This window comes from Erpetoichthys calabaricus, chromosome 5 (genome assembly GCF_900747795.2).
Source record: "Erpetoichthys calabaricus chromosome 5, fErpCal1.3, whole genome shotgun sequence".
NCBI classification, from domain to species: Eukaryota; Metazoa; Chordata; class Cladistia; order Polypteriformes; family Polypteridae; genus Erpetoichthys; species Erpetoichthys calabaricus.
This window is the reverse complement of record NC_041398.2, coordinates 134,046,200-134,060,890: the sequence shown is the minus strand read 5'-3', so window position 1 is coordinate 134,060,890 and position 14,691 is coordinate 134,046,200. Positions and strand designations below refer to the sequence as shown.

The 14,691-nt window shown below is 40.1% G+C and overlaps 1 protein-coding gene across 1 annotated transcript in view; it reads right to left on the bottom strand.

The window, feature by feature from the left end:
* Window positions 1–14,691, bottom strand: part of zdhhc2 (zinc finger DHHC-type palmitoyltransferase 2) — a 234,048-nt gene that overhangs the window by 32,859 nt on the left and 186,498 nt on the right. The window contains exon 7 of the mRNA XM_028802046.2: window positions 5,061–5,181. Coding sequence (XP_028657879.1) covers window positions 5,061–5,181 — 121 coding nt within the window. The remainder of the gene's footprint in view (window positions 1–5,060; window positions 5,182–14,691) is intronic.

The following is a 14,691-nucleotide window of genomic DNA, read 5'->3' as shown; positions in this document are numbered from 1 at the left end:
AGTGTGGTTTAGAAGATGATTTTGCTAGAGGAAAAGACACCTTTGCCTTTGCATTTTTTTACAGAATAACAGCAAGTAAACCAAGGAAGAAATGTTTATTTTTTTTGGACTAAAACATACAAGGGATAAGACAGCTAAAAGCAAGTACACGTAAAACAAAGCCCTGCTATAATTCTTGACCTAGCAATATGGCTCTTGAATCAAGTCCTACAAACGCGCTTCTTCTGAAGCTCTGTCTATGTCTCTCATGACCCAGCATCTTTTTCCTGTTCATTAGCTCTTTGTACCAACCTACCTCTCGACCCTAAGATAAGTTCAGCCTCTTTCATGAGGTGACTGTAGCTCCTTTCAAAGTCACTTGTAGCCAAACCCTGAAACTTCCAGGTTTGGAAGTGGCCCTACATTTGCTACAGGGACAGCAGTTCCATTGCAAATGACAGTTTCAAGTTATACATGCTCTGTAAACCAGAATATCCTCCTTCCAACCTCCTGTGGTCTGTTTCTCACTATGTGAAGGGGGTCTAACATCCTTGGCACCTGCTGCGTCGTAAATTCTGTGGTGTTTGAAGGCAATATTATACGTGTCATCCTTCTCTCTGATCATTTAATTTTGCATGTTCTGGAGAGGTCTACTGATAGATAGATAGATAGATAGATAGATAGATAGATAGATAGATAGATAGATAGATAGATAGATAGATAGATAGATAGATAGATAGATAGATAGATAGATAGATAGATAGATAGATAGATAGATAGATAGATAGATAGATAGATAGATAGATAGATATGGCACTATGGCCTTTATAAATTTGGCTTTTTACACAAGCTCATTAGATAAGTAAGGCTCCTATCAATTATGGAGAATCCACTGCATCCACTAAACAGTATCATCTCCAGACAGAAGAGCAGCTTCAGCGACAGACTGCTGTCACTGTCCTGCTCCACTGACAGATTGAGGAGATCGTTCCTCCCCCAAACTATGCGACTCTTTAATTCCATCCGGGGGGGTAAACGTTAACATTTAACATTATACATAGTTATTGTCTGTTTTTCACCTGCATTATTATCATTCTTTAATTTAATATTATTTATTGTATCAGTATGCTGCTGCTGAAGAATGTGAATTTCCCATTGGGATTAATAAAGTATCTATCTATCTATCTATCTATCTATCTATCTATCTATCTATCTATCTATCTATCTATCTATCTATCTATCTATCTATCTATCTATCTATCTATCTATCTATCTATCTATCTATCTATCTATCTAAATATACACACACTGGTCTGAACACACACTGGAATGACTAGAAACCAAGAAAATTCAAAAGAAAGAAAGAAAAGTTCTGACTTGATCGTCACAGTGAGGCATTATGCAGACGCATTGCTGTTGGTATAAAGGAGACCCAGTAGCATTTCTTGACACACTTCTGTTGATTGATTTGTTAGCTGAAAGTCCTCAGTGTTAGTGTGTCACAGAGAGGATGTCCAGCATTGTCCATAATGACACTCAGTTTTGTTTTAATTCTCTCCTTCGCTACGACCTCCAGGGTGTACAAAGTGCATCCTATAACTGAGCTTACCCTTTTAATTAGCTTGTTGATTTGGTGGGCCTCTTTTGAAGTTGACCCTCTTTTGGCCATCACAGAGTTATAGAAGATGTAAAGAATATCACTTCCTATATTAGAGATTGCACTGATCTATCACAGTTCCCTTGCTGACAGACAAAATGCAAACTGAATGGAGTCATAGTTTAGTCGCTCACATTCTCTTTAAACAGCTCCCTGACCTAGTCTTGTGCCAATGTTTTTTCATCCTCTTTTCAAATGGGCATCTCTCCTGTTTTCCTCAAAATGGTTTTCTTGCCCATTCACCTTTCTCTCTTTTTCTCTAGTGTTCTTGCCACTTTTTCTCCTGCCCAAGACAACTTTGAATGCCCTCTCCAACTGCAACCACCACCTTGCCTCCTACGATGGGTCAGTCCTTCAGCCTACCATCTGAAGACATTTAAAGGAGCACTTTTAAAACAACACTGGCTTCCCATTGGTGTTTACTGTTGATGCCATTCATCCATGCCCCTCTGAACCTTGACCATACCAGTAAAAGTGCAAGCTATACCAGAACCAGATGACTTCCTTTGCAGAGTGTTTACTTTCCTGAGTAGTATCAACCCAAAACACTTTTCCATGGAACAATTATTAGTGTTTCTTGACCTACACATATTACACATTACGTTCCCCAAACTCACTCATTTCTGTCTCACTTGTGCTTTTATTTTTGGAATCTAAGATACATAGGATGGAAAGTGATAACTACTTGAATTCAAATAATCAAAACCTTCATTCAAATGTTTCCACCAACTACAGGAGTAAACAGATATCTGACCTGATATCTTTCTCCTTCATTGTTATAATCCTTTAATCTTGCGAATTCATAGCATAGTAAATGGGAGTTTTCCAATCAGAGTCTCAGGGAATGAATGAAAGTCATCTATTGATAAAACTTACTACGGTAACAACATTTTTTTCTTTAACACATTTTCATACAAAGAATGTAGCTCAAAATGCTTTACAAGATGTCAAAGAGAAAGTTACAAGAAAAGACAAAAACAAATAAGGTTAGGTAAGAATATTAACGAACAAGTAACAAAGAAAAATACATGAATAAATCCATGTGCTCTTATAAAACATAGATATATTATCATTAGAAGAGTAGCATCCTTATATATAATATCATAATGCAAGCCACTAAAGATGAGTCTGGTGATAAGGTCAGATGGCTGGGAGGGTAGAAAAGCCAAAAAAACTCCAGTTAAGTGTGGAGAAATGCTAAAAGACCGCTCACCCCCCCCATTGACCACTCTACTGAACATACAGTAAATATTCCTAAGTCATCCTTTGTTGTTTTCAGATCTTTTTGACGCAGCACTCGCCTTCATTCCAGCATCACGAACCCTCATGGTCTAACTCAGCTCAGAATTGTACAGAATTGTACTTCACACAAGCTTCTCTCAACTTAGACTATCCAAAATAAACCTAAGATAAGACTGTAATTATGAACGATGTTGTTAGGCCCATGCTTCACAGGTTAACATGTTATGGAAAGACTTTGTCAAATAAAATTTTTACTTGCTGATGTATTAGATAGCTTTGGATTCCCAATAATCACTAACTGTCTTACAGCAGCATTCAGCACCCAATGGGGTATTACTGGTTAATAAACCATCTGTTATGGTAAATTAAACTATGTGACTAGTAAACTATCATATCCTATTTAACTAACCTACAAAAGTATACCCTATTTTAATTACAATTAGGGGAAAAAATCTAATTGACTTCATGAATAATTGTCCGAAATGCGTTCAGAGTTTTTTATCGACGTTGTTCTTAATTTAGTTAGTTAAGAATCCTGAATCTCTTTCTCCTAGCTGTTAAGGAAGCTTCAATGTATTTTAGTGATTGCTTCTTATTGAATCTGAAAATTTCTTTGCTCTTTAGCTGAATAGAGGAAGGCTTGTCAGATTTGATTTAAATAAGATGTCTACAAACTTAAACAAAACGAAAAAGGAAGGGAGGTTTATTTTATTGAAAACAGGGTAGCTGTTTTATGTCTTGGCAGAAACCATAAGCTGGCTGCATTAAACTGACACATTTAAACAAGTTCTCGAAAATCCTTAAGAAAATAAAGGGCAACAGATCTTACAGTAACACAGCAAAGCATTTTAACACAAGTAGCAACGCAATGCTTGATTGAAGCTTTGAAAAAAGAACAGCATCTGTAATTAAATATGATTACATGGCAACTAGAAATAAATGTAAACCTCGAAGAACGGTTGAATTCTACCACTGGGCTGTTGCTTACAAAACAGATTTGATTTTTTTTTAACACTAGAAAAGAAAAAACACTTGCGGCGATAATTTTAAGGCCTTGGGCTTAAAGGCATTTAGAAAAAAAAATGTACATATTTAGTGTACTTATGCAAATGTGAAATGCAAAAGTGTGTTTTGAACAAGAGTGGAATAAATGTGCATCCCTGAAGCTTTATACCTAACAGAAACTATTTGGAGTAACTGCTAGCTCTGTTACTCACACTTGATTCTCCAATTAGTAACTTTCAGATGAACAATAAAACAAAGTTTAAAAAGTTTCCCTATTATTCTGGTCTGATTTTATTTGTCAAGTAATCAAATGTTATAATTGTGTTATTATCCAAAAATATGATCTGGAGGTGAGTTAGAAAGAAAATTTAAAAACTTTACTTTTCATTTTATTGCCAGAACAACATGAGCTATATGGAATTCAATATCAAAAATATAAAATTTCAATACAAGCATATGACATAAAGAAAACCACTATTATTACTATCCAACAGACTACAAAATTAAAGCAAATGCAATTAAACTTATTTGTCAAATGATTGTCGAGGACACTTAACATCCAGATGTTAAGTTCTTACGTCTAACAGATTGGTGGTGAATGCTGGAATGAAATATGGTGGTCATGGTCTTGATTGACCTTGTTTATCAGACCAAGAACAATAGAAAACGAGACAAGATGTGAAGTATCGGGACAGATCTTAAAGTCTTTACATTTCATTTTGAAAAGAAAGGTGAACCAACATGGCAAGCAATGATTTTGATAGCATTGCACAGCACTCTCTCCTGCTGCTATTCTCAGCTAACAAACTACAACCACCCTTTAAACATTAGAGTTTTAGAAAAAGGTCATTGTGTGACACAGTGAACTTCTCTTTTGAGCTTTCTTGACCATAATAGACCTCCCATGTTACAGTTTACCGGTTTTGGTCCCTAGAATGTGATATTTTCCACTACATCGACAAACTGGATATTGGTGTATATAGAAATGAGATTAATCTTTTGCCTCATATCCAATAATTATGTTATGCTGATATCTAATTCCAGATCACTTAAGCTAAACCATTTGATCATCTCAGTCATCCATTACCTGTACAGATTTCTTGCAGTTTTGTCTACGATTATCACTCTCAGAAACCAAAGTTATAAAGTAAACCATAAAATGCAGAACGATACTTACAGTCCAGAATTTGATGAAGTACTGTAAATCTGTTGCTGCGGTGAATAGGCAGTAAAGCAAAGAATATGCTAAGAACAGGAGGAAAAACTTGTAATTGGAGAATCCCACACAATTGTTAACCCTGAAGAAAAAAGAAAAAAATGCAAAATAATTTACAAATATAAGGGAAATCTGAATAAAAACATGAATGCTTTGCTTTTTTTCTCTGCTTCTGGTGTAAATAAATATATTAAAAGCTAAAAGTGGAAACCGAATTAGGATTTTATAAATAATAAATCATTGCACGGGGCGGCACGGTGGCGCAGTGGGTAGCGCTGCTGCCTCGCAGTTGGGAGACCTGGGGACCCGGGTTCGCTTCCCGGGTCCTCCCTGCGTGGAGTTTGCATGTTCTCCCCGTGTCTGCGTGGGTTTCCTCCGGGCGCTCCGGTTTCCTCCCACAGTCCAAAGACATACAGGTTAGGTGGATTGGCGATTCTAAATTGGCCCTAGTGTGTGCTTGGTGTGTGGGTGTGTTTGTGTGTGTCCTGCGGTGGGTTGGCTCCCTGCCCAGGATTGGTTCCCTGCCTTGTGCCCTGTGTTGGCTGGGATTGGCTCCGGCAGACCCCCGTGACCCTGTGTTCGGATTCAGCGGGTTGGAAAATGGATGGATGGATAAATCATTGCACCACACTAAAATAAACTGCACAAAAAAATTAAAGGAACACTTTTTTAATCAGAGTATAGCATCAGGTCAGTGAAGCTTCTGGGATATTGATCTGGTCAGTTAAGTAGCAGAGGGGTTTGTTAATCAGTTTCAGCTGCTTTGGTGTTAATGAAATTGACAACAGGTGCACTAGAGGGGCAACAATGAGACGACCCCCAAAACAGGAATGGTTTAACAGGTGGAGGCCACTGACATTTTTTACTCCTCATCATTTCTGACTGTTTTTTCACTACTTTTGCATTTGGCTGTGGTCAGTGTCACTACTGGTAGCATGAGACGATACCTGAACCCTACAGAGGTTGCACAGGTAGTCCAAATTCTCCAGGGTGGCACATCAATACTTGCTATTGCCAGAAGGTTTGCTGTGTCTCCCAGCACAGTCTCAAGGGCATGGAGGAGATTCCAGGAGACAGTCAGTTACTCTTGGAGAGCTGGACAGGGCTGTAGAAGGTCCTTAACCCATCATCAAGACCGGAATCTGCTCCTTTGGGCAAGGAGGAACAGGATGAGCACTGCCAGAGCCCTACAAAATGACCTCCAGCAGACCGCTGGTGTGAATGTCTCTGACCAAACAATCAGAAACAGTCTTTATGAGGGTGGCCTGAGGGGATCCTCTAGTGGGATCTGTGCTCACTGCCTGACACCAGGGACCTTAATTAGCATTTGCCAGCGAATACCAGAATTGGCAGGTCCACCACTGGCGCCCTGTGCTTTTCACAGATGAGAGCAGGTTCACCCTGAGCACATGTGACAAACGTGAAAGGGTCTGGAGAAGCCGTGGAGAATGTTATGCTGGCTGTAACATCGTTCAGCATGACCGGTTTGGTGGTGGGTCTGTGATGATCTGGGGAGACATATCCATGGAGGGTCGCACAGACCTCTACAGGCTAGACAATGGCACCTTGACTGCTATTAGGTATCGGGATGAAATCCTTGGACCCATTGTCAGACCCTGTGCTGGTGCAGTGGGTCCTGGGTTCCTCCTGGTGCACGACAATGCCTGGGCTCATGTGACGAGAGTATGTAGGCAGTTCGTGGAGGATGAAAGAATTGATACCATTGACTGGCCCCCACGGTCGCTTGACCTAAATCCACTAGTACACCTCTGCGACATTATGTTTTGGTCCATCTGACGACACCAGGTTGCACCTCAGACTGTCCAGGAGCTCAGTGATGCCCTGGTCCACAACTGGGAGGAGATCCCCCAGGACGCCACCTGTCGTCTCATTAGGAGCATGACCCAATGTTGTCAGGCATGCATATAAGCACGTGGGGGCCATACCAACTACTGAATATGAATTTGAGTTGCTGCAATGAAATTTCATCAAAATTGATTAGCCTGCCGCATCATTTTTTTGGGGTGTCTTTGAATTCAGCCCTCTGTAGGTTGATAATTTTAATTTCCATCAAACGATGTGGCTTCCTTTCATTCCTAACACATTACCCAGTCCATATCAGTATAGATATCCAGCATGATTTTTTTCCCCACGTGTTTTAAAAGAGTTGCTTTAAATTTTTTGAGCAGTATACATGCATTCATTTTCTGAATATGCTGTCTCTGACAAACAGTAGGTGCACATGCAGCAACAGTTCATTGGGCACAAAGCATTCACCAATTTTTGTTGGGTTGCCATTCCATTTCTTTACTGTATATTTGGTGGAAATGCCATTATGGAAGTATCTTGTAATTGACTCATAATGGGGGGTGAGGCTGGAGTAGAATTTTCTCCCCACCAGCTTAACTGCTGTATCAATCCACTACTATTTATGTGTTAGTTTTCGCATACTTTACAATTCACTGGTCCTAAAAGAACTATCTAAACTATAACAGAAGAACACATACAAAAAATACTGCAAATAAATTTTAGTAAATGAGGCTTGAAAGTTTATCCAGCTTAATAAAAGGACAAGTGTCTCTGTGTCCAACTGGTTGCTATGTCTCTGTCACTCCAACAGATGGCACAATTCAAACATTAACACTTCTACTTCAAATCTCACACCACACGGCATATAACAGAGACATACACATTGCATTTGAACACTCCAGCAGATGTTGCAGCTCAAATATCTGTAGTAATGCATTTAATTGCTATAGATGTTTGTGACATGCCATCTGTTGGAATGTCAAATGTGATGCATTTTATTACTACATGCATTACAAAAGACATTCCAATAGATGGTGCACTGCAAACGTTAATGCTGAGAGCTAAGTTCATCTCTTAGTTTTTAACCTGTCTCAGACGGGTAACACGGCTAGTTTTACATGAACACAGTCAAACAGCTATGTATGTATTTTTAAGAGCTAAGTATAGAGATGGTGAACAAAATAATGGAAATACTAAAACATACGTAATTATTTTAGATATAGAAAGGCGTAGTGCCACCTATTGCCTTCAGAATGGCCTCTTTGTTGGATTAGTGTTGCTCAAGTATTGACCTCTCTGTAGTGAGGCACTACACTATTCTTCAAAAGGTAAAACAGCTTTGCACTTTGAGCTTCAGAACTTAACATAAAAGTTCAACGATGTTTAGATCTGGAGAATAGTGAGTTCATGCGGGGAGTCTTAAGTTCATGTTGGTGTTCATGAAATCACATTTTTATTAGTTTAGCAGTATGTATTAGGGCATTATTATCATGGAGTAAGGGAAGATGGAACGTCTATGTATCATAAGATGTTCCCAGTCCTGTAATCTAATGTCAAATTCATTGGCTGCACATAACAATTTTGGATCCCACACCATGTTTAACAGTTAATAACAGACATTGCTGGTGGAATGCATCCTTGGCTTTCTGTAAACATACACCTGTCTAGTTGTAGGATAAAGAATGAAGCTAAGTCATCAGAGCATATTACTTTCTTCCGTCTGGTCCAGGATTTGTGCTCCTTACACCATGTTATATGTGACTGTTCCCCTTGAAACATGAAATAATTTTGCAGTTTTTGTGACTAAACCTGCAATTCGTGCACCAGCTATCCCTGTCAGTTGTCTCATGTTGCTCTGAAAACTCACAAATCAAAGTGCTAATTGGCAGACCTCTTTTATAGATGACACATACTGCTAACTGGTAGACAACCTAATATGACTCACTTTTAACACTGCATTTGCAATGGAGGTTTAGTTACTTCAAAGTTAAACTCAATTTTGTACATAGTGTTTCTCTTACTTTGTGTACCCCTTGTATTTTGCAGACTGTAAGCCTTTTTGAATATGCACCTCTTTTCAACTGACGCACCAGAATTTTTTTTATTTGCTTTTCTGTTTGCACAGGACAATGCAGTCTACACTACAAACTAATGTAATTCTTATAACAGTCTAACCCAACAGCTACTCCAGAAGAGAATTATCTGACTACAGAAGCACAATATTCTGCATTGATCATTTGATATCTTGTTCTAGTGCTATCTCCCAGTTTAGCCTAAAACTCTACGGCTTGTTTAAGACTATCAAATGCAAAGATATCGAACCTTGGTGAGCAGATTAATTAAATTAACGTTATGCTTAAATTACTTGTGTTTTATAAACAAAGCAGTTTAGAAACACTCTGTAATATAATCACCAATGCTTGAGCTTATTGGGTGCAGCTAAAAGTACGGTTTGGACATGGTATTTTGGTGATGGTATTGACAAGACAGATGGGTGAACTCGGACACAAACAACAGACCCCCTTTACTGTCTAGCCAGTTTCTCTTTAAAGCTCCCACCAAGCGATCTTGTCCCCAGCATCCCCTACGCCCTCTGCAGTTCACCAATCTGGGCCACCACAGTGAACTCTGGGAGTTGAAGTTCTTAATTCACATAGCACTGCTACAATCCCCACCCCAAGTCTGCTGGGTATGGTCGAACCAAGGTTTGAAGCTGGAGATGTTACCTGTGTCTACTTATTTGGTCCCTGGTAATCCCCACTCTACTATGTAGGTTACTGGACATTTTTTCCAAATTACTTTGGTGGGGCTGAACCACGTTGCAGCCAGTTTAGCTAAGAATTTATTGGAGGTTTTGGAAAGGCAAAGAATCCTGATCAAGACTTTCTCCCCAGCTGAGAATTGCATGGGCTTATGTGTCTGGTTGTACGATTGAGATTGTCTGGACTGGGACGCCACCATCCTCTGCTTTACCCATTATGTTATGTGATGTAAGGTATGGAGTTGATTATAAACAGATGTGTCTGGTTTTGTTGGAATATGACCGAATACCCTTTCAAGTGGACCAGTAATGTGCTTGCCTAGAGCTAAGAGTGCAGGGGTTTTGTGCATGACATTGTGGCACCTCTGAATTCAACATGAACCGGAGCTTGGCCAACTACCTAGTCCATTCCTGATTATGGTCTCCGACAAAGGATGTGATCATTGTCTTTAGGGTTCAGGCTTACCTTATCGGGGCAATTTGATTGGTGGTGTCTTCAGGTGGCCCACCCCCCATTGCTTCCGCAATTCAGTAGCTTCTGAGCCAGTAAACTATGGATCCCTATCAGTTGTGATGATTTCGGCACCCCCATTGGGTGAATATCTTGTCTTTCAAGGTGGAGCATATCTTCTTTGCCATCGAGTTGGCCATAGGGAACAGCTCCACCACCAAGCGAAATAATCCACAACCAACATTGGGCATGTTTTACAATTATTGCTGGTTAGAAAGGGTCCCATCAAATCGACACCTAGGTACTCCCTGGGTGCATTAATGTTCATGGGTTGCAACAGTTCAAAGGGGAGTCCAGTTGGGGTGTTATACTGTTGGCAGATGTTACACATCTGCACATGGAAGATGTTAGCCACCATGCCACCTCCAAGATCTTAAACATGGTGCGTCCAAGGTGTCCACTGATCGGGCTGTCATGACAGTACTCTTGGAACTTCGACACATGTGTCTCGGGCACTACCAACTGATCATGGTAACCCCAATCTTTCATGGGCACACAACGATACAATGCACCTTGAAATTCCTGACATAAAGGACTAATGGCTTGTGAAAGAATAATATCCTGCATTTTCAGGGATAGATCAGGCCAGTGGGAGGAGGCCCTGCACATACCACGGGCGCCTGACCCTGTATATGGGACAGCGCATCTGGCACCACATTTACACAGCTCTTTCGATAGCACATCCTGAACATAAGTTGTTAGAGGCGCAACCCCCAACTAGTTAACCTAGATGTGGTCATTGAGCAATTAAATGCCTAGGTCTATGTATTCTTTAAACGATGTCCCCTCCAGGAGATGTCGGCACTTGTCTCTGGCCCACATTATAGCGGTGGTGGAATAATTGTACTCAGCGCCCTTCAATGACCGTGAGGCATAGGTCACCATTCTCTTCTTCACTTCATTCTTTTGGGAGAGGATGGTGCTGAGCCCAAGGTCATTTTCATTTGTGTGGACCTGGAAAGTCAATGTTGGATCAGGCTGTACCAGGACCAGTGGTGAAGACAGGAGCTTCTCTAGTGCTTCGAAGAAGTCCTGGCATGCCAGTATCAATTACCATGGAGACCCCTTCCTCAACAGCTGGAACATTGGAGCAGCAAGGTCAGCGAACTCTTGAACAAACTTGTGAAACCACCCAGCCATCCCCAGGGAGTGTTGGAGACTTTTAACTTCTTGGGGCACTACAGTCCACTATAGACTTAATTTTCTTTGGATTCACCAGGACCCCATACAGTAACACCACATGGCTGGCGAAGGTAAGCGGGTTATGCAGAAATCTACACTTCTTGATGTTGTGTAGTCGCTGGAGGATAATATCAAGGTCCTTTACATGTTGTAGGACAGATGAGGAAAATACAATACAAAAACAACTCCTCTGGGGTGATGAAAGCAATCTTCATAACGCTATCCTTCCCCATCTCATCTTCAAATTCCTGGACTTCAGGTCCAGGGAGCTCTATACTGCTGCCCCACACAAAGATTCTATGTTGTCATGGACACGTGGCATGGCGTAAGCATCATACAGGGTCTTCTTGTTCATCTCCTGATAGTCCACACAGAATCGGTAGGTCCCATCAGGCTTTGGCATGAGAACTGCAGGACTAGCCCACGGCGAGGTGGAAGGTTCAATTGCCCCATTCGCCAACATCTGGTGAACCCACTTCTTTATTTATACCTGTTTTCAATGGTGACAATCTATAGGCTCTGTGTTGCAAGGGACTTGTTCAACTAAGTGGATGTGATAACACACCACCTCGGTCTGGCCCAGTTTGTCCACTCACACTGAGGGCCACCTCCTAAGCATTGGCTGAATGAACTGAAGCTGTTCAAGCTCCTTTACTGTATAGCTGGTTTCCCTTCCCTTCCCCCTGTGCCCTCTGCAGATGACCAATCAGGGTCATCACAGGGACCTCTGGGAAATGAAGTTCTTAATTCACGTAGTACTGCTACAGTGTGGTGGAGAGTATGACTTTAGGAAGCATAAAATTTCAAATATTATTTTAGATATTCTTGGTGGAGGAGATGGACAAGATTGTTGAGCTGAACAATCTGCTCTTGTTATAATGTATTTAATGTTCTAAAATTTAAAAGTGCATTTATTATTTACTATCTTACTGTAATTTCAAATGAACAAGTAGTCTAAATCAATTAGTAAACAAACTCTTGTAGTCCATCCATCCATTATGCAGCCTGCTATATCCTAACTACAGGGTCACGGGTGACTGCTGGAGCTAATCCCAGTGCGAAAGGCAGGAAAGAAACCCCGGGCAGGGCGCCAGCCCACTGCAGGGCACACACTCAGACACACGACCACACACCAAGCACAATTTAGAATCGCCAATGCACCTAACCTGCATGTCTTTCGACTGTGGGAGGAAACCGGAGTACCTGGAGGAAACCCACGCAGACACAGGGTGAACATGCAAGCTCCACGCAGGGAGGACCCGGGAAGCGAACCTGGGTCTCCTAAATGGGAGGCAGCAGCGCTACCCACTGCAACACTGTGCCGCCCCACTCTTGTAGTTCTTTCTTAAACATACAAACACTTAATATGTACTCCTCTTTTCTTAAGGTACATACCAATCCTGTAGTCTAATTCATCCCAGACCCTTTGAAGCATTTTTAAGAGTCATTCATTGACATGGCACTTATGACGAGTTCCTTCATTTCCTCAAGTGTCAAATTCAGGAAATAAATTAAAAGTAACTCTACAGTTTAGTGAACAGTACATGTTCATACGATAGGGACTTAGTGGGTAATACATTTTTAAAGTGTTGAGTTCTTTTTGAATCACCTCATTGTCCAACTGGCACTGTGTTGTTATTAATTTTAGACTTGTCTTTGCATTAACTTGTTACATTTATACAAACTAATTTTATGGACTCTTTATTACATGTTATATAATTTCTCTTTTATTTTTCTATTCATTGCTTAGTCCTCATATTTCAAAAGCTGGGCATGTTATGTTAATGGGCAGTTCTAATTTAGCCTCTATAAGTGTGTTGGGCAGTGCCAACCAAAGGTTAGTTCTGTGCCCAGTGCTCCGCTGATAGGCTTCAGGTCCCATCAGTTATACAACTGGATTCAGTGGGGTAACTAGATGATGGATAGGTGCATGTGTGTGAGTAAGTCCAGGGAAGGACTTGTGTCTAATTCATGGCTACTTCCTGCTTTGTGACTGGCACTGCCAAGATTGGATCTGGCTTCCTTTTGCCTATAATGAGAATGCAGACCTCAATAAAAAAGTGTTGATTGTTTAATTTAATTTTAAACATTGAACAAAAAAAATAATTAATGTCCTGTGTAATTTTACATGCCTTCTGGGCACCTTTAATTCATGACCAGTGTGAGCTACCATTGTGTGCAAGGAGATGACATGTTAGTGAAAATGCATGCCATAACTGTATGTGAAAGGCACAAACCCAGGCAAACAGCGTTTGACTGCATTAACAATTCATGTTCTGCTGTGCTTTAAAGGCTGAGTTTCTGTGAAGCAAAGTGTTATTGTACTGCCATTGTGTCATTTGTTATTTCAGACAGCTTTTAATAGTTTTCCCTAATATACTTAAATCTATAGGGCACTCCCTTTTGTAACAGGAACATCAACCTGGAGGGAAAAGCAATAAACTACATGCTGTGAAATGTGCTGAAATAACTTGTTAGTCACTCAAAAAGAAACCTGAGATGCTGACAGCCTCCCACAAGTTTTGCCCATTATGCACTCAATAAAACAAACTTGTTATGTGTCTCTGCAGGGAAGCAGTTTTGATAGAACTCGTTAAATAAGGACTCCTTCTAGCTTGTTCAATGGCTTGTTGACCTTGCAAAGCATCCCAGAATGACAAACAGAGTGTCTGCTCTTAACATTCTGCAGTTCTAGTGTGAAGAGGTAATGGTTTTGTAGTGTCTAATTTATATACAACTAGAGCTGTGTGACCACAAAGAGTGAATCACTGAAGTCATGTCATGTTATCCCAGTGTTTGTTAGTGACTTATAAGGTCAGAGTACAGTTAATGGTCTAAATACATATTTTAAAATTCAAGGGCAGGCTTGTTAGGTAACTTACTCAGGTTAAATAACTTAGGGTCACACAAGGCGTTTGAGGTAAGGAATTAAATGTGCCACCTCATTGAGAAAAAAGAATGTAAGGAAAAACAAAAGAAAGAGTAAACAGAATAAAAAATAAAAATCATATAACGATCAAAGGAATATTCCACCCAAAAATGATATTTTTTATTGTATGTTACTTTACCCATGTAGTTTGTAATTTAATCTCATGTGTTCATTGAAAAAGTACATAACAAAGATTCTGAAAGTACAGGGTCCTACAGTGATCAGTGCTGGATAATGGAAAACTATGTGAAAAACTTCCATGAAAAAAAGAAAAAAAATTCTCACTTAACTCATGTTGCATAATCCACATGTCCGTTATCCATTTTAATGGTCAAAATGTGCATTTTTTGCTATAATATTATTAATATTTACTTCCAGAAATCTTAGCCTAAAATATAAA